The sequence below is a fragment of the Ursus arctos genome, unplaced genomic scaffold, assembly GCF_023065955.2.
Source record: "Ursus arctos isolate Adak ecotype North America unplaced genomic scaffold, UrsArc2.0 scaffold_24, whole genome shotgun sequence".
Lineage (NCBI taxonomy): Eukaryota > Metazoa > Chordata > Mammalia > Carnivora > Ursidae > Ursus > Ursus arctos.
The window spans coordinates 43,866,088-43,890,291 of NW_026622919.1; the positions used below are offsets into that span (position 1 = coordinate 43,866,088).

Genomic DNA, 24,204 nt, shown 5'->3' on the forward strand with positions numbered 1-24,204 from the left:
GAGATGTCCTCTCCCATCACATCCTCCAGGAACAACAGAGAATCTTAGGGGTCATTGCTCCCACCCCACACAGATTCTATGGACCACTTGCATCAGAATCATGTTAAAACTTAGATTCCTGCATCCAATTCCTGACCTATTGAGCCAGTTGCTGGACCCAGGAATCCAGTTTGGCAAGCTCCTTGGACATTCCCATGCAACACGATACTTGAAAACCATTGTCTTAGAGAGTAGAATATAAGTCTCTGGTAAATATATGCTACTTGAAAACAAACGAACAAACATGGGATTCTCATGCACTCCACTAGGGAGGAGGAGAAATCTCTCCAATTAAGAATCATTCATCTAATATTTTCAATTTATATCTAAGGGAAATGAGGTCTGGGTGATAGAAAGAGGAATACCGTTTGTTGAGTGCTAACTAAGCCAGATATTGTGATAAGCAGAACCTTTAGAGTTGCCCAATTTAATCTCACAATTTCCTAAGGTAGATACTGTTAATATTACAACAGAAGAAACAGGCACAGAGAAATTAAGTAACTTACCCAAAGTTGGATTCAGATCCAGAACTCACATTCCTAACCTTTACTAGTAATTGTTTTCTCTCCTGCACCTCAGAGGTGAGCAGAGGCCACCCACCACTTACTACTGTTGGGCTATATGTCCTGTCTGGGTCTCACCTTCCTAATCCATAAAACAGGTTGGGGGTGGGGTGCACTTAATGAGTTGTAAGATACTAAAAAGTTCTCTACAGTCAGTTCTCTGGTTTTTTCCTCCTCTGACCGTCTTCTCCAGATGGGTTCAACTGCAAACAACTTGGTCCCTTCAGAATATCCCTCCCATGTCTCTTTTGTACCTTTCGTTCCACCTTAGATACCTAAAGCTCTTGAGAGAGTCCCTGAGCAAAGAACCCCCTCAACAGCCCCAGTCCGAGAGCTGCTCAGAAAGATGTGCCCCCTTCTCTGTTCATTCTGCCTGAGTGCCCAGAGCTGGGGTCTCCCCAATGCCACCAGTCCCTGACAAAGACATAACAGCCTAGTAGAATACTTGATTGACATAGCATTCTGCAGTTTTCTAAGGTTTTTACTCAGGTGATCCTATTTGATCCTTACAAGTCTGCCAAAGAGGAATGATTATCCCGTGTTACACAAGGCTCAGAAACAACCCAGCCCCTTAAATAACCAGTTGGTGTTGAGGCCAGGTTGGACCTCCTGCTTCCCAGTGCACTACTCCCATCTGTACACACTATAATCTGCCCACGGATGTCCACTGGATTCCAGAATCAAGTACATTTAATCTAAGATCTCAGGGTCCTTGAGTGGGAGGAAGGAAGTATGTGGGCATTGATTAGCTGTGAAACCAGCACCAATTGTCTTAAAAGTAGTTTAGCAAAGGAGGGATTATGGAGAGTAACCAAAAATTGGATTAATGAGTGGCAGGACTGGGTTGCATTAATCATTCCCAGCACTGTCCCTAGGGAAGTCCTGCACCCGGTATCCATCAGTCAGCCCCTGCAGTGGGTGATGTTGGCAGTAGCAGGTGACATAAGCGTGTTTTTGAAGAGGTGGTTGCTCACACTTCACTGAACCAAGAGAAGGACTTCAGCCCCTGAGATATTCACTGTCCCGCTTTAGAGCTAATTTGAGGCACTATCTCAAATTAGAATCCAGTTCCGATTGAGGCTGCTGATACGTTCAGACAATGCTTTACTGACCGGGTTAACTTTACAAGCACCCGGGCTTCCTGAGGGTTGGGGACTCTTATCATCCTACATGGATCAGAGGATGAAAGAGTGGGGAGAAGAGTGAATGAAGGCTGTAACTCCATCAGGAAATGTGTTCAAGGATTAGTCTTGCTTTCTGCCTACTCAGCAGAGGGGTTCCTGGAAGAATGCGGTTGTGGCATATTCAGGGACACTTCGCTCCGTCTACTCCCTTCAGTCTCCAGGAGGCCTTCAGGTCCCAGGAGCCTCCCTCCCACCGAGGAGATAAAAAGAACACAAATCTCAGAACTACCCCTTTTCTCGCCATTCCCTGTCTCCAACCTCGGCTAAGAGAACAGGATGGGCGCTGAGGCGGGCGGTGACATACTGCCCAGACCGTGCTTCATTCCCTGCCTTGGTAGACACGCAGCGGCCAGAGCCGAGAGTAGCCCGCCTCCCCCACCCCCAGCACCGCACCTCCCTCCGCCGCCACAGATACATCCGATCTTGACTCGCCGCCCCCGCTTCCTCCTGCTCCTGGTCTCCCCCATCCGGGGCTGGCGGAGCGCGGCGGGCGCGGCGCGTGGGCGTGCTGCGGGGCGACCATGGCTGTAGACTGTTACCTCCGGTTCCCACAGTAACAATCGAAAGCCACGGTTGCCCTGGAGACGCGGGGGCGGGGCGCGCGCTGCTGACGACACCGTGGCAGCTCCAGTCAGGCAGACGTCAGGACAGCGAGTTGGGGATGGGGGTAGCGGGGGTAGAGCGCGCGATGAGGACCGGGCTCGGGGGCCGTGCGATATGCGTGTGAGCCGGCCGCCCCTCGCAGCCTCTGGTGACCAGGGACCGGACGGGCGGATGGCAGCGCCTGCGCTGGATCAGCACCGCGGACAGCGGCGGCGCGGACAGCGCGCGCTGGGTTGAGGGACCCTGGGGGACAGAGGGGCCGGGGGCGCGGCAGGTGGCCGGGTCCGCGGTCCTGGGGCGGGGCCAGGCGTCGGTGGCCGTGACTGGAGACTGTTACTGAGGGCGGCCCGGGCAGTAAGCAGTCTAGAGCCAAGGTGCCGGCGCGCTGCCCGGGCGGGGTGCCTCCGTCCCCCGCAGCTGGGGGCACTGCTGCTCTTCCTCCCCCGCGTCTCCCGCCTTACTCGGCCCCAGCGCTCGCGGACAGGCACGTGGCCCTTGACGTCAAAGCCCTGTGACGTCAAATATGTCCCTGCGGAGAGGCACTTCCGGCGGCGGGGAGGGGGGGGGGGCCCTCGGTGGGGGGCGGGGCAGTCCGGCCGAGGCCCCGCCCCCGCCTGGTCCTGAGAGGACAGCTCCTCGCGCAGAGGCGGGAAGTCGGGGGCGCAAAGGGACCAGCCCGACGGGATGGGACGGGGAGGGGGCGCCCGACTGGATGCGGGTGGGGGGTCCCAAGAGAGCCGCGGCTAGGGCAGGTGGGAGTTTGTCCTTCGCCGGCGGCCCAGCTCAGCCGGCCAGGGGCAGCGAGGCTGAGTCACTGCGCTGCGGGGAGGGGGAGGAGGGGGCGCGTCTTCTGGGGCGTCAGCGCCTTCGCCCCACTTTCTTGGGAGGATGGCGCAGGAGCCCCAAGAAATGTCGCAGGGACCCCTGGGATCCGTCTTCTATTCGATGCTCCTCCGAAGTGCCTGCGTCTTCATCCGGGCGCGGGCAGGTGCTGCACGGGGTTCTGGGTACGCCTCCGGCCGGGCTCCACCAGCTGCGAGGGGATCCTCGTCCCCCACCCTGTTCCCAATCCCACCCCGTAGGGGCCCTCCAACCTGCCGTCTGCCGGTCTCCTCATTGCCCCTCCGTCCGTGTCCGTGCACCGGTCCATCTGTAGCCCGTCGGTCGGTCAGTTCCACTTACCTGTCGGGCCGCGTCGCGCCCGCTCCCGCTCGCCTCCTGCAGCCGGGCTGGCGCGGCTGCTTTTATAGGCGCGCGTAGTACTCGTGCGGCGGCTCATTCATGCGGCCGCGGCTCCTACACACTGACGCGCTGCCGACGTCAGCAGGGAATTTAGGAAACGGGAAGAGGGGCTATTTATAGTGGCGAGGCAGGGGGTTGGGGGGGACCAAGGCGACGGGGAGCTGGGAGGGGGAGGAGGGTGCACGGAAGCAGGAACACGGGGGGCGGGGGAGCCCGGGCCCCTGTACCGGTCTACAAAGGGTTAAGTTTCCGGAACTGCCGGCTGGGGGCCAGCGGGAGGACAGTGCCGGGAGGGTGGACAGGTCAGTTACATCTTTATTCACTCTGGGGTGCAGTCCCACTTCCCTCCCGGCCTTCCAAGGTGCTCACCCGGTAGCCCCCCTCCCACTCCTCAGTTCCTGGACCCGACGGCTCCGTGACGTCACAAGAGGACCCTCGGGGGCGTTACACCCCGCATGGCCACTGCAGTGTTGTTACCCTGGGGAGGGAGGAACAGGAGAGGAAGCTGGACCTGAGGAGGGGCCTAAAGCAGCATCTAGAGCTGTGGCGTCGGGGACATGGGGGAAGAAGAGTGGGGGAGCCCAGGGCTCTCAGAAGCTTTGTGGGACTCTGGGATTAGAAGGAAGGGGGGGGCGTCTAGGTACCAGTCAGGAGCTGGAGACCCCGGAAAAGTTAAGAAGAGTGACTTGCACTCTTGGGATATGAGCAAAGGGTTCCTCTATGGTGGGGTTGCGGGAAAGATGGCAGGAGAAGGGGGTGAGTGGGAGAGGAAGCCTCAGCAAATGGAGGGGAGGAGTACAGGTCGGCAGTGCCAGTTTCAGAGCCTGGCACCAAGCAGACCGCATTCAGGACCCATTTGTGGGCATTGGCAGAGCTCATATGAGGATGATTAATGAGTGAGGGAGACCAAGGGCTCAGCAGCTTGGTGGAGAGGTATCTCCGGAGGGTGGAGAAGTTAGAGTTCCTGGAGGGATGAATTGGCAGGAAGGCCCTAAGCCATGTGGGGCAGAATTCCCCTGAACAAGAGCAGGGAAATGAATGATCCTGTCTCCATCAATTGAGGAAAGTTCTAAATGGAGGAGGGTGAATGTGTTCAGAAAGAGGAGATGGAGTGTGTGTGTGTGTGTGTGTGTGTGTGTAGCAGTGCCAGGCTGGTAGGATAGGTAGAAACTAGGGAAGGAGGGAAAGATCAAAGACTGAAGAAGAGTGAAGTCTCCGGGAAGGCAGCAAAGCTGGCTGCAGGTCTGTGAGGCGCTTCCACATGGCCTGAAGGTTGGGATGGGGGCAGTAAGTTAATTCAGGGGGTGGGGATCCGGGGACAGTGTTGAAGAAAAACAAAGACAGTGGGCACAGTGGACACTGCACAAAAGTGAAACTGGGTTGAGGGGCTCCTTGTGGGGCTAGGGTCTGATCCCGTCAAGAAGATAAAAGATTACAGCAGAAACACAGTCGGAGAGGTCCTGCACAACCTTTGGAATCTAGCTTCCTGGAGTACCCCACCACCACCACCACCCTCTTTTTCTTTTGCCTCCAGCCTTTGTCCCTGTGGTTCTCTTCTCCAGGACTGCTTTTCTGTCTGGGGGAAGAACTCCTATTCATTCATCAAAGCCCAGTTCTAAGAGCACTTCTTCTGAGGAGCCTTCCCGCCTTTCTCCAGCATTCCATACACCTTTTTCCGCTTCAGCGCAGAACACATCCATCCCTTGGCCAAGATGTTGTCCATCTCCCCTAGAGGCCGGCAGCTCCGGAACCCACCCTTTCTATTCTTGGAAGCTCATTTGCAACCCTAGTGAGGAGACCGTGGGTAGAGAGAGGAGAGGAGTGGGATAAAATGGATCCAGAGCAAGGAGTAGAAACAGGGTGAGGACGGGGGTAGGACGCGGTGGGAGTCAGAAGGACCGGCGGGGACCAAGAAACACCGCACACCCCCGAGGCCATGAAGATGTCAGCGGAGGAAAAGAGAGCCTCTGGGGGGCGCCCGAGACCTTAGTGTCTGTCAGGGACGGCGAGTGGCCGCGCTGGCGGCCCCTCATTGAGTGACTCAGCTACTACCTCTCGCGGGGGCGTAGGGGTGGAGGACCTCGCGAGGGGCGGCGAGCGCGGCACCCACCCGCCCAGCAGCCCTCCGCGGTTGCTAAGCTCTCCAAGGCCTCAGAGAGACGCGATCTGCGCGAACCTAATCGGTTACTATGGTAACTCTGCGCCCCAGCCTCTCGCGCGCGACGGCTGAGGAAGGCGCAGCCAATCAGAAGCTGCGGGCGTTCTCGGGGACCCACTCCCACTCCCCGACGTGTGGGCAGGGGTCAGGAGGTGCCGGGAGGAGGCGCAGCGTGGGCCGCGGAGACCCGGCACTCACTACAGGCCCGATGCGGCGGCGGGGCCGCGTGGGGACACTTCCGGAGTAGCCGTGCGAGTGCCCACGCGCCAGTGCGGGGTCCCCTCCTTCCCAGTAGGGGCGTCACCTGCAAGAACCGGGCCTTCACTTGGGGTGCAGAACCTTGCCGGGGTATCCCGGCCTGCAGCCCCTGCGGTCACGTTCCGGGTTAGTGGGTTGGAGACAGGGTCGTGCAAGCAGGTCCCTCAAAATGACTCACACGGGGAATCTGGGGGCTTGCGTCGCTTCTGCGGGATCCCCAGGAGGCCCTGTCCAGCCATTCCCAGTCGAATATCCTGGGGTCCCTCCAGAGACCTCTAAGTACAGGGCAGGCTGATTGTGTAACAGTCTTGCCCAGGCTCATGGAGGGCCCTACCAGGACTTGGATGGAACTTTAGAAGGGGGCAGATGTGTGTTTGTGCCAGCATGCGCGCGCGCAGGTGTCAGTGCCTGGAGAGGGTCTGGGTGCAAATGGGTTTTTTCAGTGCATACCTAAACCCATGTGGCTGAGTGAAGGTGGGTGTGTTGGGGGGTGGGGTGGATATAAAAGGACAGTCCCATCTAGGAATGCCTAAGGAGTCGCCCCCAAGATCTTGTCTACCTTCTTCTCTCTTAACGACTTCCGTAACCTCCCTCACCCCATTCACTTGTCCCCAGAGTCCCCTCCTTGCGGGCAGGACTTCTCCAAACTAAGGCAATGTGAGAATCTAGAAGTATGTACGTGGATGGGAACGTTTAGCTCAAAACCCGAGTTTGTGGGGTTCGAAGTTCCGGGGCCTGGGTCCTCACGTGGGCACATCTGGGATGGTGAACCTGTCAACCCTCTCCCGCGTCCAGCTCTGCTTCTGTGAGCCTCCAACCCAACCCAGGTGCGCCGGAGGGCGGTCGCGGCTGTGCGGCGCAAAGTCCTGCAGGGCCGCGAGGTGGCGCCATAGCTGCAGCAGCGCGTGCCGGCCCGGGCCGCTCCAGATAAGAGTGTGCGGAAAGCGCGGCGGGGCTGAGACGCGACCAGGACGCGGGGAGGACGGACCAGCAGGACAGACCGACCGGGGGCCCGGCGGGCGGAGGGCAGCGCAGCGCAGCCACATCCCCCCCTGGATCCGCCGGCAGCCGGGCCCGGGGCTTCCGACATGCCCCCCAGGTGGGTCTTGAGGCTCGGGACCGGGAGGGACAGGGGACCCGGACAGCCCGGTCCTTACGCACTGGCCGCCTCGGGCGCATCCTCCGGCGCGGGTGCCCCAACGCGGCTGACGTTCGGGACTCCGGGTGTCGCCCCTAGAGGACTCAGGAACGCCGGGCCGCTGCCCTGCGCCGGGTTCACGGCGGGGTCAGCGGCCCGGGGCCGACTCTGCCCGCACATGGGCTGGAGAGGCGAAGGGAAGGGAAGGGGAGCTGGCGGGCGGGGCTGGCAGGGGCGCTGCCCTGGCACAGCTCGGCGCCTGGCAGCGGGGCGGGTGGGGCGCCGGCTAGGAGCTGCCACAGCCACGGGGAGGGAAGCCGGGTCGGGTTGCGGCCGCAGGTAACGGGCCGCGAGGCCCTGCGGGCCAGGCGGGGAACAGGGTGGGCGGGCGAACGAGCGGGCAGGGGAGCTCAGGGCCCGGCTCAGGCCCCAGGGCCGCCTGGCTGCCGAAAATTGGGGGCCGAGAGGAAAAGCTGGGAGTCGAGGGACTGGGGCTGGCGCGCTTCTCCCGGCCTGTCTGAAGTTGGGAAACTTTTCCCCAAGTTTGGGGCGGCGGAGTTCCCGTGGAGAAGGGGCCGAAGGGAGCTGGGGAGGGAGGCGCCGGGGCCCGCGAATGCAGAGCCGAGGCCGGGGCCGGGACGCGGGTGGGGCGCAGGCCCGGGTCAGGGCCGCAGCCGGCTGTGCGCCGTGCCCGCCCGGGGCGCTGCCCCCTCCCTCCCCTGGGAGCTGCGTGGCTCCCCCCTCCCCCCCACCTGCTTCCTGCCTCAGCCTCCTGCCCCGATATAACGCCCTCCCCGCGCCGGGGCCGGCCTTCGTGCTCTGCCCGCCACGGCAGCCTCTGCCTCCGCTCCCCGCGCCGCGGCCGCGCCCCGGCCCCAACTGAGGGCCTGACAGCCCCCGGGCAGGGCGGCGCCACGGCGGGCACCGCGCTCCCCTCCACTGGATCACTTCCCCCAGCTGGGGCAACTTCTCCCGAGGCGGGAGGCGCTTTTTTACTCGGCTCCCTTATATCCCAATTGGGCAAACTTCTCGGCCCTGAATGACTTTTCCTGAAGCGGACATTTTCCTCAAATCCGGTAACTGTCTCCGAAGGGGTCACTTCCCCCAAACAGTTTTCTCCTCGGAAGTCCCCAGAACCCAGCCTGCGTGCCCGGTGGCCTCCGGGCCTGGGCGTGCAGGCCAGCCTGGCCTCCTCTCCAACAGCCGGTCTCCGACGCCTTCTTCTGGTCCAGGCCCGCGGCCCAGGCTTCCACACCAGGAGGCCGCCGGTCCTCTGCCGGTGCCCAGGCCGCCGTGCTCCATGCCCCCGCCTAGCTGAGGGGAAGGGGAAGGGGAAGTCGGGGGGGAGAAGCGCGCAGCTGGATCCAGGCGGCGAGCGCTCGGGGAGGCGCTGACCCGGCTGCTGTGTACCCCTGCAGGAGAGTGTGCTGGGCAGACGATGCTGGACACGATGGAGGCGCCGGGCCACTCGAGGCAGCTGCTGCTGCAGCTCAACAACCAGCGCACCAAGGGCTTCTTGTGCGACGTGATCATCGTGGTGCAGAACGCCCTCTTCCGCGCGCACAAGAACGTGCTGGCGGCCAGCAGCGCCTACCTCAAGTCCCTGGTGGTGCATGACAACCTGCTCAACCTGGACCATGACATGGTGAGCCCGGCGGTGTTCCGCCTGGTGCTGGACTTCATCTACACCGGCCGCCTGGCTGACGGCGCGGAGGCCGCGGCGGCGGCGGCCGTGGCCCCGGGGGCCGAGCCGAGCCTGGGCGCCGTGCTGGCCGCCGCCAGCTACCTGCAGATCCCCGACCTCGTGGCGCTGTGCAAGAAACGCCTCAAGCGCCACGGCAAGTACTGCCACCTGCGGGGCGGCGGCGGCGGCGGCGGCGGCTATGCCCCCTACGGGAGGCCGGGCCGGGGCCTTCGGGCCGCCACGCCCGTCATCCAGGCCTGCTACTCGTCCCCAGCCGGGCCGCCGCCGCCGCCCACCGGTGAGCCGGCTTCGGGCCCCGAGGCCGCGGTGAACACGCACTGCGCGGAGCTGTACGCCTCGGGCCCCGGCCCGGCCTCCGCACTCTGCGCCCCGGAGCGCCGCTGCTCCCCGCTCTGCGGCCTGGACCTGTCCAAGAAAAGCCCGCCGGGCTCCGCGCCTCCTGAACGGCCGCCGGGCGAGCGCGAACTGCCCCCGCGCCCAGACAGCCCTCCCAGTGCCGGCCCCGCAGCCTACAAGGAGCCACCGCTCGCCCTGCCACCGCTCCCGCCGCTGCCCTTCCAGAAGCTGGAGGAGGCCGTACCGCCTCCGGACCCGTTCCGTGGCGGCGGCGGCAGCCCGGGACCCGAGCCCCCGGGCCGCCCCGACGGGCCCAGCCTCCTCTACCGCTGGATGAAGCACGAGCCAGGCCTGGGCAGTTACGGTGACGAGCTGGGCCGGGAGCGCGGCTCCCCCAGCGAGCGCTGCGAGGAGCGCGGCGGGGACCCGGCCGCCTCGCCCGGGGTACCCCCGCTAGGCCTGGCGCCGCCGCGCTACCAGGGCAGCCTGGACGGGCCGGGCGCGGGCGGCGACGGCGACGACTACAAGAGCAGCAGCGAAGAGACGGGCAGCAGCGAGGACCCCAGCCCGCCCGGCGGCCACCTCGAGGGCTACCCATGCCCGCACCTGGCTTATGGCGAGCCTGAGAGCTTCGGTGACAACCTGTACGTGTGCATCCCGTGCGGCAAGGGCTTCCCCAGCTCGGAGCAGCTGAATGCGCACGTGGAAGCTCACGTGGAGGAGGAGGAGGCGCTGTACGGCAGGGCCGAGGCGGCTGAGGTAGCTGCGGGGGCCGCCGGCTTGGGGCCCCCTTTTGGAGGCAGTGGGGACAAGGTCGCTGGAGCTCCGGGCGGTCTGGGCGAGCTGCTGCGGCCGTACCGCTGCGCGTCGTGCGACAAGAGCTACAAGGACCCGGCCACGCTGCGACAGCACGAGAAGACGCACTGGCTGACCCGGCCCTACCCATGCACCATCTGCGGGAAGAAGTTCACGCAGCGCGGGACCATGACGCGCCACATGCGCAGCCACCTGGGCCTCAAGCCCTTCGCGTGCGACGCGTGCGGCATGCGCTTCACGCGCCAGTACCGCCTCACCGAGCACATGCGCATCCACTCGGGCGAGAAGCCCTACGAGTGCCAGGTGTGCGGCGGCAAGTTCGCACAGCAGCGCAACCTCATCAGCCACATGAAGATGCACGCCGTGGGTGGCGCGGCAGGCGCAGCCGGAGCGCTGGCGGGTCTGGGGGGGCTACCCGGCGTCCCCGGCCCCGATGGCAAGGGCAAGCTCGACTTCCCCGAGGGTGTCTTCGCTGTGGCCCGCCTCACGGCTGAACAGCTGAGCCTGAAGCAGCAGGACAAGGCGGCGGCGGCCGAGCTGCTGGCGCAGACCACGCACTTCCTGCACGACCCCAAGGTGGCGCTCGAGAGCCTCTACCCGCTGGCTAAGTTCACCGCGGAGCTGGGCCTCAGCCCGGACAAGGCGGCCGAGGTGCTGAGCCAGGGAGCGCACCTGGCCGCCGGACCCGACGGCCGGACCATCGACCGTTTTTCCCCCACCTAGAGCGCCTCTTGCCGGCCCGCCTCGTCGCCGCCGCTTGGCCCTGGCCCGTGCCCCCCAGGGAACAGCGGCAGCAGCCGCGAGCAGGCACACCGCGCCCGGACATCTGTAGTAGCAGCGGCAGCGTCGCCGCAGTGGCGGCGGCCCCACCTGGCCTCACTGCTTTGTGCCTTAGCCCGGGGGTGGGGGTGGGGGTGAAACCCCGGGACGGGGGTGGGATGGGGGAAGGGAGATTTATATTTTTGATATCAGCTTTGACCAAAGGAGACCCCCGGCCCTTCTCCGCCTCTTCCTGTGGTTCGTTGGCCCCCTCCCCCGGCTCCGTGCTGCTCTTGGAGGGAGGGGTGTCACTGTTGGGGCGCTCCCAGCCCTACCTCCGGCCCTTGCGACCACACCCATTCTCACTGTGAATCTCCCCGCTGGGGTCGGAGCGTCGGGCAGAGTTGGGGAGCGGGGAGGGGACTGAGCCGGCCGGAGGGCCCCCCGCCCCCCGCTCCCGCCCGCCCCGGGACTGATAATGTGAAGTTCCTCATTTTGCACAAGTGGCACTAGCCCCAGGGCCAACCCTTCCCTCCCTCTGGAGTCAGAGGGCTGAGACAGCCCTGGCCTACCGGTCTCCCACTCCCGCCGGTGTCCTCCCCATCCCTCCCTTCCCTGGGGCCCCGGACCATATTTATTGCATGCGCCCCGGGCGGCCCCCCACCCCGAGCCCAGGCTGGGCTGGGCTGGAACGTGGTCTCTTTAGCTCCCTCCTCCCCGTTTGTATATTTCCTACCTTGTACACAGGCTCTTCCAGAGCCGCTTCCATTTTCTATACTCGAACCAAACAGCAATAAAGCAGTAACCAAGGACCCTGGACCCCGCTGCTCTCTTCCGCCCTGCACAAGGACCTAGGTGGGTGGAGGGGCCAGACACGGCACCCTCATACAGGTGCAGAGAGAGGCTTGGACCGTCTTCCCTCCCCAGTCCCAGAGACAGATGGGCAAGAGGTCAGGCACGTTCATAACTAAAAATTTATTAAGGAAACAAAACCAGTGCTGCAAATGGGACAGAAAGGAGAGAGGGGTCTCCCACCCACCCAGTCATTGGCCTTCATCCAGGGGAGAGGATCTCAAAGGAGAGGCTGGGACCCTGTACCCCAAAGAGCCAGTCTTCTGAGGCCCTTGGGGGACTCGTACCCCCAAACCACTGGTGGCTCTCCTGCATAGCACCCCCTCCTCCTGGTATAATCTTGGGCCTCAGGGAGGGTACAACTTTGCTCCCATCCTCTGGGAAGGCTGTACAGTCCAGACAGGGAGCTCTGGGGGATTCCCCCTCTGGTCCCATCAAAATTGACTCCTGGCTCCTCCTCAAAGTCCTGTCTTCCTCCAAGTTCCTTTCATCCCTGTCCCTGGGTTGGGAGAACCCATTCCCAGTAGGAAGCCCCTCCAGTGAGGCTTTGGACACAGGTGCCAGCTAAAGAGGCAACAAAAACTTGAAAGGCCAAAAGGCCCCTGTGTCAAATTCTTCTAGGGCAAAGCTAGAAATGGTGCACACTCGAGGCTAGGCAATGTCCCTCTCAGGCACCGGCCCACCCTACCCTCAGGCTGGGACGCAGGAGCCTTTAAGTTTCTCAGAGCACAGGGGCCTGAGAAAGAAGGTCAGGGCAGGAAAGCTTCATTAGGTTCCTGGCCCAGAGGAGGAAGAGGTACCAGAGGAGGAAGATTCAGAGTGGGAACCTGCATGGCAAGGACCTGAGGTGAAGAATTTGAGGGGATCAGGGAAGTAAGAGGGATCATCTAGAAAGGGAAGGAGGCCAAGGAGATGATTCAGGAGGGAGAGAGGGAAGAGAGAGGAGGGGGGGAACCGAGAGGAGTCTAAAGAAATTTTGTGAAATGGGAACTAGAGCAAAAGGAAGGCCAATGAGGGAGAGGAGCAGGCAGAGGCCACCCAGGAAGCATGAGCCTGAGACCAGACGTCCCTTCCCTCTAGACCCATGACCATCCAACGGGGAACAAGGGGCAAAGTATAATGGACCCAGAATGATAAGGACAGGAAGAAGAGCAGCAGAATGGATGTGTGTTTGGGGTAGGGGGGTAGAAAAGATGGGGCCTAGGGCTGCTGTTTGGGACGCGGTGTCCAGAACCCAACTTGGGTCCATCGGGGAATCCAGGCCTCAGAGAGACACACCCTGGGCACTCTCTTCATGGCATGACCAAAGCCTCTTGGGACACATTCAGCACAGGGGTTCTGAAGATTAAAGGGACCCATCATTTCACCTGCACCTGATGGAAATGCAACCCCCTGCCCTATCTCCAGCTGAGAAAGTGGCTGAGTCCCTGGGCTGAGAAGGCCTTCAGCAAGCCCTTGAACTAGACAGGGGGAGGGAGAAAGGCCGAGACTGTGGGCGGCCTGTCTGGCTCACCCACCTGCTGTCACTGCAGCCAGCCACCTCCCTGCTAAATCTTGGCAGCCCAGGAGGGTCCCAGCAGCTTCCGCCCGACCCTCAGGAGGGGCTCTGTGAGGAGCAGCTCCCCCACAGCACGGCCACGGCGTGGGTTGGAAGAGGATGGTTTATTGTCTGGGTGGATTGCTGGCTCAGGCACGTGGGCATCTTCGGTGCTACACTGGGCGCCTGGTGGCCTCTCAGGAATGGTTCCATGGCGGGGGGGGGCCCCGGTGCGGCCCCCTCAGCCCACCTGGGCCCACGTGAGGAAGGCTGGGATGTCCCGCACAGGCACATTCCTCGTCAGTGCCTTCACACGCAGGTTGCGGTCATCTGTCAACAGCACCACCTCCCGCAGCAGCCGGATTGGCTCCTCTGTAGGCATGAGAGAGCAGAAGGACTTCACTGAGGGCAGGAGGCAGAGGCACAGGCTGCCTCTCCTCTCTCTGAGGGGGAATGTCGCCCGGGAGGGGTCAGGGCCAACCATTTCTTGGCCCTTCTACAAGTCTTTCCCTCATGCAATCAGCCGGGGTACCCCTCCCCTACTGGCTCAGAGAGGACCATGCTGGGCCAGGGCTGGCCTTCTGCTTCAGACCCTCACCTCCAGCCCGGGACTGAACTGCCTCGTGTCTGGAGATCTGCCCAAGCCACTGGCCTCAACAGACCCCTCTCCCGGGATGCTGAACTGAGGGGAGCAGAGGAAACCCCTCTCCTTCTGTTCCCCTAGACTGCATGGCTGGTCCTGGGCTCACAATTACTCCTCTCTTCTGGCACATCCTCTCCCTCCAAGGCTAGGAGGTCAATACTTTAGGTATTAAGAGGTAGAAAGCTCAAGATGGAATCCAAAGTGAATCCAGGCTCCCAGATGTGAGGAGAGGGGTTAGTTCAAGGGAGCTCTGAGGAGAGGAGGGCAAGGGTCCCTGGCAGAGCCGTGCCAAGATGGCCCCGAGTGAGAGCCAAATGATTTCCTCTATTACATGAAAGTAATCGATGTAAATGGTGAGAACCTCTAACAGTACAGAAGAGGACAAAGGAAAGGAAAACTCCAAGCCACTCTCCCTTCATGTGTCTCTGTCTTGCTCCCCAGGGCTAGATCTATGCGTGCTTCCAGATTTTTTAATGCACACGTGCAAGTATATATACTTGTTACATACGCTTTTTTCCCAACATTACAATCATACTAGCCATATTTATTTTATTCAAATTTTATATATTTTAAAGCTCTTTCTGTAACGGCACAAGCAGCCTTTGTTCTTTTTAGATGACCTCTTAGCAAGATGTCACACTACCTCTCTCCTCCGGATTCCCACACCTTTTAATGTACTGGGGAGAATTTAAGCCAGGGCCAAGTACCCACAGAAGTGACATCCCCACCCCTGGTCAGGCCGCTCAGGGGCAGGCCCACCCCTCAGTCCCAGGCTGGGCATTTCCTGACGGAGGTCCGGCAGACTTGTGAGGCACAGGAAATGTCCTGCGGGGCTTACTGACTGCGGGGGGCTGGCGGGGCTGGGCAATTGCAAATGTCCAGGTCTGGACCTGAGCAGTTTCAGGCTTGCCAGCTCCAGGCAGGGAGGCTGAGAACTGGCTGTCAGCCTGGGAGGAGTTTGGGGGGAAAAGGGAGGGAGAGGCTCATGAGGCTGACGCTGGTGGGAGAAGGGGAAGGGCGGAAGGAGAATGGGTGGGAGGTGAGGGCTGCGGTGGGCAGACGGGGAGAGGAAGGCCACATAAGCAGAGAGGATGCTCTCAGACGGCTCCACTGCCTGGGCCTGGCCCCTCAGGCGTGGGTGGTGCCGGGCTGTGCTTTCTGGGGTTCCCAGCTGGCTGCTCGAGGCAGCCCCACTGCTCCTGTCCTGGGGCTCAGACCAAGAGAGTCCCAGGCCTCAGGACAGTCAACTAAGGCCCGGCATTGCTGGCAGGGGTCTGCAGGGGTTTCTGTGGATACTTTCAGACATTTTTAACAATAAACATCCTCTGTTTTGACACTGGTAACTTCACTTTGTTAGAAACCAGAGACTGTCATCTTGTCAGGCCCCATCCGCCATAATCCACATGATTTTAAAATTCAACATCGTTTACACATAAACATTTAGTGACGGTTTCTCTGTGAATCTGACAAGTTAATCTGCTAAGAATTCACCCTGACAAATGGGGTTTGATTACACTAGCCGTTGCTGATGTAATTGTGATAGGGGCGGTCCCCAGGATGGCAATGGGTTCCTGCAGGCTGTGTGGGGTGAAGTGGGGGGTGGAGAGACTAGTAAGGCCAAAGCCAAAATGTGTCTCTGCTAAGAAAGAAACAGCTCCGAGGCTGGGTGGGGCCGCGGCAGTATCTGAACCATACTTCCCAACAAGGCCTTCTGCGATGCCGTCTACCTCTCCCTCAGAAGGTGCCTCTCTACGAAGCTGCCTGGGAGCAGAGCCCAGGGTCCTCCGTTTGGCTCAGCCAGGACTCCTTTCTACCACTTCACTGCTCCAGGTCTGGCCCTGAGGGACAGAATGAGCAAGCCACGTGGCAGGACCCCTCTGAAGAACAGCCCTCATGGGCTCATTCTCAGCCCCTGGTGCAGAGACTCAGGCAGGAGTGAGGGGCTGCAGTGACACGGGTGGTAGGGGCAGCGGGAGAGAAGACAATCTCCCTACCAGCTTGGAAGCCAGGGCTAGGAAACGGAGCGGGGAAGAGAGCTGGGCAACCACCACCAAAAGAAAAAGACAAGATGCAGGCACCTACACATAGACAGAAACCAAGCGGTAAGAATGCCGAAGTCTGTAGACGACACAGAGCAGGGCCATCCTAGGAAGAAATGTCAGACTCCCGGGAGCCAGGAGCAGAAAACACCTGAGCCGTGCTGACTCTGAGGGGCTGTGCAGGGAAGCGTTCTGGATTGAGGATGAGGTGCTGAAGCGCCTGGAAGAGTCCCAGGGTGGGCTTTTGGCTCAAAGATAAGACTACTGGCTGCCAAAAAGGCCTTGAAAATTGGGCTGAGGGCTCAGTCCTCAAGCTGTCAACTGCCCCCAAAGTGCCGCAGCACATGACACAGAGACAGGAAGAAAAGGCCCACTACTCGCTGGGGAAGTACCTCCACTACAGGGCTGATAGAGGGTAAACATTCAGGGATGAACTGAGAGGGTGTGCGTGGCCAAGAAAAGGGAGGTGGGCCCTAGGGACCAGTGGGGACTGTCCTCTCAGAGCTGCAGAGGGCTGGGTTCAGGAGACCATGGCCAGAATAAGCTACACTGAATCATAAAGACATTCTTGCTGTCAGAAGACTCACTGAGGACCCAAGAAAGGAATCGGATGCATGCCGAGTGGGAAAGCTCACTGCCTAGAGCCTGCCTTCCAGGTCTAGGTCCACCCCTAGTTGGCCCAGGGTCCACCTGCGAATGGGGGAGCTGTGACAGTGAGGCGGAATTCCCAGAAGGCTGGCCTCAGGCTTGCATCAAACTCCCCAGGCCAGAGTTGGTGAAGGGACTCTTCCCTAGGGGTGAGGATGGTAGGGCGGGGGGTGGGGAGGAACGGATGATCCTGAGGCAGGGGCGAAGCTGTACCTTTGTTGGTGGGCATGAAGTCCTTAGCCTTGTCTTTGCAGTAGTGGAGGCAACAGGAGAGGATCAGGTCATCATTGTTACCCTAGAGGAAGAAAGTGTGAGAAGTGCCACTGGGCAGGAGGGGGCGCCATTCGGAGGAGGCACAGCTATACTTCTGCCTCTGGGGTCCTGGGGAGGATCACATCCCAGAGTCCCGCCCATACATCTTCTGGTCCTGTTTGGTGGGGTCCAACTTGCCAAGAGTGATCTAGAACTGCCCCTCCTGGGCCTGGCCAGTGGCTGCCCCCTCAGCTGCCCGGGCTGCGGGAGACCCTGTTCTGAGGGAGACCCTGTTCTGAGGCTCGCTATGGGCTCTCCCTTTCTGCCGCAGGTCTTACCAGTTGGCCAGTGATGTCTTCGCTGCGGAAGGCGATGGATTCAAGTTCATTGCCACGGCTGGTCAGGGCCCGTAGACAAGAGTCCCGACTCTCAAATCGCCGCTCGAGGAACTCGATGGACTTCCGGGCCTTTTCCTGCACCACACGGGCATAGCCCCCAGCCCGGTGGTCTGTCTCCTGCCCCTTGGCCAGGCCGTCCAGTTCATTGATCACTGATGAGACACAGTCCCACAAGGTATCAGCCTCAGCGATCGGCAATCGTGTCTGCCTTCACCCTAGGCTCACTTTCCCAGCCGGCCCCGTCCCAGACCACAGAGTCCACCTTGCCCCACAGGAGTCTTCCAATGACACTAGGGGAATCTGGGGGGGCAAGAAGTGTTCCAGACTCTCCACAGAGCTCTTTCTGCCACTTCCCCTGGGCCCCACGCTCCTCCTAGAAGGAACCTACAGGGATTTTCTGGAGCTGCTGTATTGGAAACCTGGCCCCTCTACTATCACATTCCTCAGTTATAGGATTAAATTGAAAGGGTATCTCAAGGAGAGGCAAGGGTAGCTGCTAAAGGACAAGAGGCACTCCCCCTCATCCATCTGGATCCCCAACCACAGCAGTTCATAAGAGGCAAAGTTCTATGGCCCACCCCCTAGCAGAGTGCAGGGAGGTCACTAAGTGGGAAGCAACAGTCACAGCCTTACTTGCAAGGACCCTGGTATCCTTCAAACCATGCCCCTGGCACATCTACTCCTCTGATACTGCACGTGTTTGTGAGTATGTATGTGTGTGTGTATGTGTGTGTGTGTCTGCCTGCCTATGTGTCTGGGACACGGCTTCATTTTCTGGTGAAGATTCTTTCCAAAATTCCAGCCAAAAGCCTGAGGTCAAGTGGGAAATATGCACTCCTTGGGGGCTCCGGGAGAGTTTGGGGTCTGAGGCCTCTCCTCAGTGCAATGATTCATGGCTCGGGGAGTCGGCATGAGCATGCTGTTCCATGGTGAGCCTGGCACTCACTGTCTGGGTATTCAGAGACACTTTCTGGAAAGGGCCCATGTGGGGATACACACACACACACACACACACACACACACACACACAGCCCGTGCTTTCAGCAACCTAAGGCTGCTGCATGTCCACACAATGTATGGTTGAGGCTGGGAAGTAGTGGTGGATGCGTGTATGGTACAGCAAACAGAACATCAAACACGAAAACTGGTATTCCATCCCAAAATCTCCTTTCCTGCTTCCAAACTAAACAGGCTTCAAAGGGGAAGCTTGTTTGTGCTTCTGCACCAGGCGGGGCTTCTCCATGCTAGGGTCAGGCCTAAGGAGCAGGAGCAGGTTAAAGAGCACAAGAAACAAGCAGGGAAGGCTGTCGGCTTAACCCTTTGTGCTCTGGACACAGAGTGGGAATGCACTGAGGAAGCCTCACTGAACGGGAGTTGCCTGTACAGCCCCTGAGGGTCGAGGGCCCTGCCCCACTGAAGAAGGTGCAAACAGGCTGGCCTGTACTTCTGTGGCAGAGCTGTCATTTCCCAGCGCCCAGGGGGGGCATCTATTTATTCTACGTGTGTCCTTTCCTGGGGGGTTGCGCATGTATTTACTCCCTCCCCGCCATATCTGCCTTTCCCTACTGAACCACAAGCTCCTCGAGGCCAAGGGCTTGCAGCTCTGCCTTTCCCTGGATGCCCCGGGAATAAGGAGACCAGGCACACAGTAGGGGCACAATCAGTGCTGGGGACCAAGAACCGTGCTAGCCTGGGATGGTGTCTGAAGCTCTTTCCAAGTCCTAGGGAGCTCCTCAGATGTCAGCAACCTCTCTCAGTTATACCATTTCCTGACCATTAGCAAAAGTGACCACTCACTCTCTTTCCCCTCAAAATCTCCCGGGGTAGGAAAGCACAGAGACACACTATCCTGATAGCTATCCCACCCCAGGATGCAGTGAGGGAAGAGGGGAAGCTGGAACAACTTGTCGGTCTTGCTGCTCTACTTCTGAAGAACAGAAAGCCTCCCCTTAGGTCTAAAGGCCTGGGTTTAAGAGGTTCTGGCCAGGCCACATGGGGAGGGGGAAGGAAGACAGGGAGGGTGGAGGCGGGACGAGGCCTGCTTCAGTGCCAACATTCTCAGGTGGTGCTAACGTGTTTCCCACAACCCCCCAGGGTTCTATAGCCTCTGCAGGGGCGGATGTTTCCTGCCCTTTGTTTCCACCCTCATCTGGCACTAAGACACTTGGGACTAGGAGGGGAGGCCCAATGGAACATCTTGGCATGGATGTCAGAGGTGGCGTGGCAGGCAGACTGCCAGTCTGGCAGCTTTTCCAGAGGACAAGGATCCCAAACTTGCTCCAAGTGGCTGCTGAGAAGGGGACACCGAAGAGCCAATCACCTCCTGGACCCTTTTCCTCCACAGGATAGCCATCAGCTATATTAGCTGTATCAATTATATTAGGAGCCTAGAGCCCAAAGCCCATCCTCAGGCTGACCCACCACAGAGCTCCAAGAACGAAGACAGCGCCTAGACAGCCCCTTGGAGACAGCCCAGCTGGGCTCTTCTGGCCCGAGGGTGGAAGAAAGCTAGCTGGGTCCTGAGATGCTGACCCTGCACCAGCATCAGTGACCAGACAGAGGTAAGGGCCCAAGTGGCAAGAATCCACAGGCATGAGCCAAGGGCTTACTCTGGAGGGTTTCCGTCAGCCTGGCCTTAGGGTGACACTGGCCAGAAGAATGCTACCTCGAACCAACAGAATGATCATGAAAAGCTACAAGACAATCAGACCAAAGGCATCTAACCACTTCAAAATCCTCCCAGCCTCCCTGCCAGACCACCCAGCAGCACTGCCGTTATCTGCCAGGGCTGAGTGTTTACCAATAACGGGAACCAGCTTTGCTGTTTTACTGCAAGCTTTATAAGGATAAAAACAAGGGCTGGGCTCATGCAGCCTCTGGTTGCTGGGACACAGGAGTCCATTTGCTCAAGCAGTTTAAGCCATGGATCAGCCATAATAATTCGAACTGCTCTGATTATTAAACAATTTTCCTTGCCCCATGCATACCCTACTTCCCTGCAAGTCCTGTCATACACACATAGCGGGGCTCTCTGGCTGCCTGGCCCCAGGGCCATGGGGCGTGTGTGGAGAGGGGGCTGCAGCACACGTGCAGGGGTGCTCTGGCCTGACTCACCGATGAGGGGCACCACCAGGATGTACTTCCTGCTCTCCAGCAGCCGTGCCAGACTGGCCAGGTGGTCAATGAAGCCGTTGGTGTCTGGTACAAGGAACAAGGGTCTGATCTCGAGCTCCATCTGCCTCATCTGACTCTGGTCCTCCAGGACAGCCTACAGGGACACAGAACCGTGAGTGAGCCAGAGTGAGTAGGCAAGCGGGGGGCTGAGCCAGGGCCCTGACTTCACAGTGTGTCAGCATCCTGCCCCCTGAAACTCTTCCCCCTCCAGAGGGACAGCCAGCCCCTGTCAGGCCTGAGGGACTGGCCCAAGGGCTGGGCAAAGTACTGCAATAAAAATCAACACGGACTAAATGGCCTGAGGAATGGGGTGTGACTAAAACGCTGCCTAGGACAGAGAGGACTCTGATGGTATTAAAAATAACAGGTTTCTGAAAGTAAGACCCTGGGCTAAAAGTCAATAAGGGAGAGTCAGTTTCCTTGGATATGAAAGTGGTTTTGCACACATTATCTAGACAGCACAGACAGGTACGGCTCAGGGCAAACACTTTATACATGTATCATTTGTTATTTCAGTTTACTCCACTGTGTAGTTAGAAAAAAAAAAAAAGTTACACTCAAAGGCTATACAAAAACAGTGATGCCAACAGCGAATTATTAACACCCGCAGCAGCAGGAGTCCATGCAGTGTGATGGATTTGGACCCAACGCACATGCTTGCGAAGACTGATGAGAACAGCCACCCCCACCCACCAGCAGAGTGTTTCCTAACACTCTGTTTCCTAACGTGAGTCTTTTGTGCTCCGCTTGTGCTCCTTAGCGGCAGCTCTGCACAATCTATACCACCATTTACTCGATGTTTTTCATTAAATGGATTTTAAGCCAACTACTGTTTTTGGCTTAGCCACTTCTTAAGCAATGATAAGCATGGTATCAAGTTTACTAGTGCAAGCTGTCCTTCCATAATAAAAAGGCGAAGCGTCTCCTGTGCGTCCCTGAGAAACCATGTCACGCAGCACCAGTGAGCGGGGTGCACCACACCCCGAGAAGCACGTGGCTGAAGCCTTGTCTGTCTGATGGATGTTCTCCTCCTCCAGGGAAGCTCCGCGCACATCTGTGAGAGCCCGACTTTCTCAAGTCTGACAGAGCCCCGAGTGGCACGGGGCCCTCCGAGATAGGCTCTGGATATGTCTGTCACTATAGAGCACGGTCACTGTTGTGCTGCTTCCTCTTGTGGGGACCACGGCCAAGCAGCAGAATGATTTGCTGGCATCTGCCCAGTGTGCCCCGTGTACAGAGGAGGAGGGCACCAGCACAAACCTGGTGGGGACCAGTCCTGTCACTCCCCCACCCCCCAATCTTCTGCCACACACCAACTTGCAAGGACAGAGACACAGGCTCAGGGCAGGGGAGGAGATGTGCGTGCCAACTGAGACGGGTCCCACAGTGCCGGGCCTGGCCACTAACAGTCAGTGAGGGAGGCGCTCAGGTTTCACTGGCAACGACAGTAAAACTGAAAGGGCATGCCTCTGAATGCTGGGGGTGGCTTCTCTGTGACCTACTGGGGACCTCTTCCTATGACTAAGTCGTTGCTGCCACTGCCACCACAGCTGGTGGAAGGCACAGGCCACAGGCCACTGGCAGGCATGAGAAATGCGGCTGAGAGGCCCATTCTGCTGAAGTCTTCCTACTGCTCTCACCTCATCAGGGGAAAGTACCCCTGCTGCTGGCCATCTTCCCAGGGGACTGGGTCACAGTCCCTCCCCAAGAGGCTGCCAACTACAGGATGACACACATTCCACTCAACTCAGCTTGGGGCATTTTTTTAAAAATTTATTTTTTCTTAAGATATAATTGACCTATAACATTGTTCAGCAGCTGGGGCATTCTGTAAGAACAGGGACTCTACCCTTTCTCCTCACAGGGGAGCAGCAGCATTCCTCTTGCTCATTCCCCCACGTCTTGCTGTTCTCTATCCAGCCAGGAACATTTTTTTTGGTATCGCAGGCACCCAAATCTTTCTCTCTCTGGGTGAGAAGGGACAGGACAGACAGGGACACAGGCTGCAAGAAGGCAGGGGCTCACGGTCCTATGCGAGCGCGAGGTCTTTGCCACCACCCCACTGCGACTCTACACATTTTCGTTTTCCTGCCTCCAGAAATGACAGCCCAGCTCTGGTTTGACTCTGAAGAGCAATGGGCTGCACGAACAAGAATGAGCTCCTGGGACCTTGTACCATCCCACCTTGAGAGAGCTGGCCTGTAAGCCAGGTGGCCAAGGGAGGCTGGGGGCTGACAGCCCGCCTGTGTGTTCTGTGGGCAGGGCGGGCGGAAGAAGTGCCCAGGAGCAGGGTACAGGGCAGCTCTAACCCTCGGACTTCTCTGAGCTCTGGCTCAGGGCCAGAAAGGTGAACAAAGGCCATGGCCTCTTAGGGAGGTGGCAACCTCGTTGGCTCCCCAGGGGTGGGGTGGGGTCAAGCTCTACGAGGGTGGTTGGAGCTGTGCTGCCATCATCCGGTCCCAGGGACGCCCGCAGACAACTTCCCTTAACCTGGCTCTGCCTAGTGAGTCACCACACAACTGCTTCCTGTTCCCCACATGCCCTCAAGAGTCTCAGGAGGTTACAGGAAGCTGCTCCCCCTTCTCCTGGGGTACCCGTGGGCCTGGGGGGGGGTTGTCATACCTGGGTCATGAGACTGGCCCAGTCCCCTTCAAAAGAATGGCAGATCGAGGAGGGATCGGGAGTCCGCAGGCCCTCTTCTGTGGGTGTCTGTGTTTCCGGGCCCTCTCTGAGCGGCGCTGTGTGTGTGTGTGTGTGTGTGCGCGCGCGCGCGAGCGCGCGTGCGTGCGTTTAACATTTGCCCTCCCAACTTTTCCAGATTTTACCCGTCAGATTCCTGGCAGCTGTGCACGGCGCCTGTGCCGGCCGTCACGTCCCATTCCGATCTCTGGGTCGCACGGTGAGAGAAGGACACAGGATGCGCAGGGAGTGAAAAAGTGATGTCGGTGGGGAGAGTGCCAAGTCCCCACTCACAGCCATGGGACGCTTGGGGAGACGGGGGGAAGCAAGCTGCTGCGGAGTTCAGAGGCCGGTAGTGAGATTTATTTTTGTTTGTATGAGTAAAAAGCTGCAGAAGCCTCTGGTGGGGGTGAGGGGGCTCCATTGGAATGCTGTGATTCAGACAGACTAGCCCTGGCCTGGAGTCAAGTGTGCTGACCCGGAAGGAGAGTTCCACAGGAACCCTCCTTGCTGCAGCTAAGACTGGGCCACAGTGGTCCTTGGAGAATGAACTGAGAACCCAAGGAAAGCATGGACGCTTTGAATCAGATCAGTGGGAATAAGAACCAAGTTGTCACCAAGCATAGAAGGAAAAAAGAACTCAATTCTGTTTCGGGAAGGTGCTAAGTAACCCATTTTCTCTGAAGTATGAGAGCATCCTTGAGCAAGCCGGTGGGAAACCGGGAAAGAGATAATCTACAGTAACATCTAATGAGGAAGCTGACAGGCTTGGGAAAAGGGCTCGTTCACAGGTTCAGTTCCTTCTAGACAGTGGGGATGATTTGCGGATGCTGACCCACTAAAAATTGAGACACTGAGAATTACAAATAAAAGGTAACACAATTAATTAGCTCACACAGGAGCTGTGGAACTTGAAGAACCCACGTCATGAGGCAGAGTCACATCAAGAGAAGGCCTTCTTAGGTCTTCCTTCTGCTTAGGGCTCCACAGGGAGTGGGGCTGCTTCCTCCTCTCTCCTGGGTGATGGAGTCATTTATCCCTGGGCCTCTCTGGCCACAGCCATGTCTTCACCAGAAATGAGAAGTTCTGTACCACAGCAAATTTCTGGGCTCACTCTGTATGGGAAAGTATCTAGGAAAACGCCTGATCCACGCATCAGTAACTCCACAGGGGTCGCTTTC

At 59.1% G+C, this 24,204-nt stretch overlaps 2 protein-coding genes across 10 annotated transcripts in view; one reads left to right on the forward strand and one right to left on the reverse strand.

The window, feature by feature from the left end:
• Positions 1 to 6,979: 6,979 nt before the first annotated feature.
• Positions 6,980 to 10,968, forward strand: HIC1 (HIC ZBTB transcriptional repressor 1). 2 transcript variants are annotated; one of them, XM_026517870.4, is made up of 2 exons: positions 6,980 to 7,146; positions 8,604 to 10,968. In XM_026517870.4, the coding sequence occupies exon 2, from the start codon at positions 8,624 to 8,626 to the stop codon at positions 10,763 to 10,765; it is 2,142 nt and encodes a 713-aa protein (XP_026373655.1). In that variant the 5' UTR covers positions 6,980 to 7,146; positions 8,604 to 8,623; the 3' UTR covers positions 10,766 to 10,968. The 2 variants fall into 2 exon arrangements, with proteins under 2 accessions (XP_026373655.1, XP_026373654.1); XM_026517869.4 differs by lacking the exon at positions 6,980 to 7,146 and adding an exon at positions 8,007 to 8,261.
• A 793-nt stretch (positions 10,969 to 11,761) lies between these two features.
• The window catches only part of SMG6 (SMG6 nonsense mediated mRNA decay factor), a 228,562-nt gene continuing 216,119 nt past the window's right edge, over positions 11,762 to 24,204 (reverse strand). For all 8 annotated transcript variants that reach the window (XM_026517857.4, XM_057317740.1, XM_057317741.1 and 5 more), the window contains 4 exons: positions 20,285 to 20,438; positions 17,111 to 17,322; positions 16,734 to 16,815; positions 11,762 to 13,562 (listed from right to left, as the gene is read on the reverse strand). In XM_026517857.4, coding sequence (XP_026373642.1) covers positions 13,432 to 13,562; positions 16,734 to 16,815; positions 17,111 to 17,322; positions 20,285 to 20,438 — 579 coding nt within the window. In that variant the 3' untranslated portion in view covers positions 11,762 to 13,431. The remainder of the gene's footprint in view (positions 13,563 to 16,733; positions 16,816 to 17,110; positions 17,323 to 20,284; positions 20,439 to 24,204) is intronic.

Bases quoted from the DNA above. Each gene is read 5' to 3' on its own strand.
- HIC1 (XM_026517869.4), top strand. From the start codon at position 8,225: ATGACTTTTCCTGAAGCGGACATTTTCCTCAAATCCG. The intron at 8,262-8,603 runs GTAACTGTCTCC...GTACCCCTGCAG, and splicing joins GGACATTTTCCTCAAATCCG to GAGAGTGTGCTGGGCAGACG.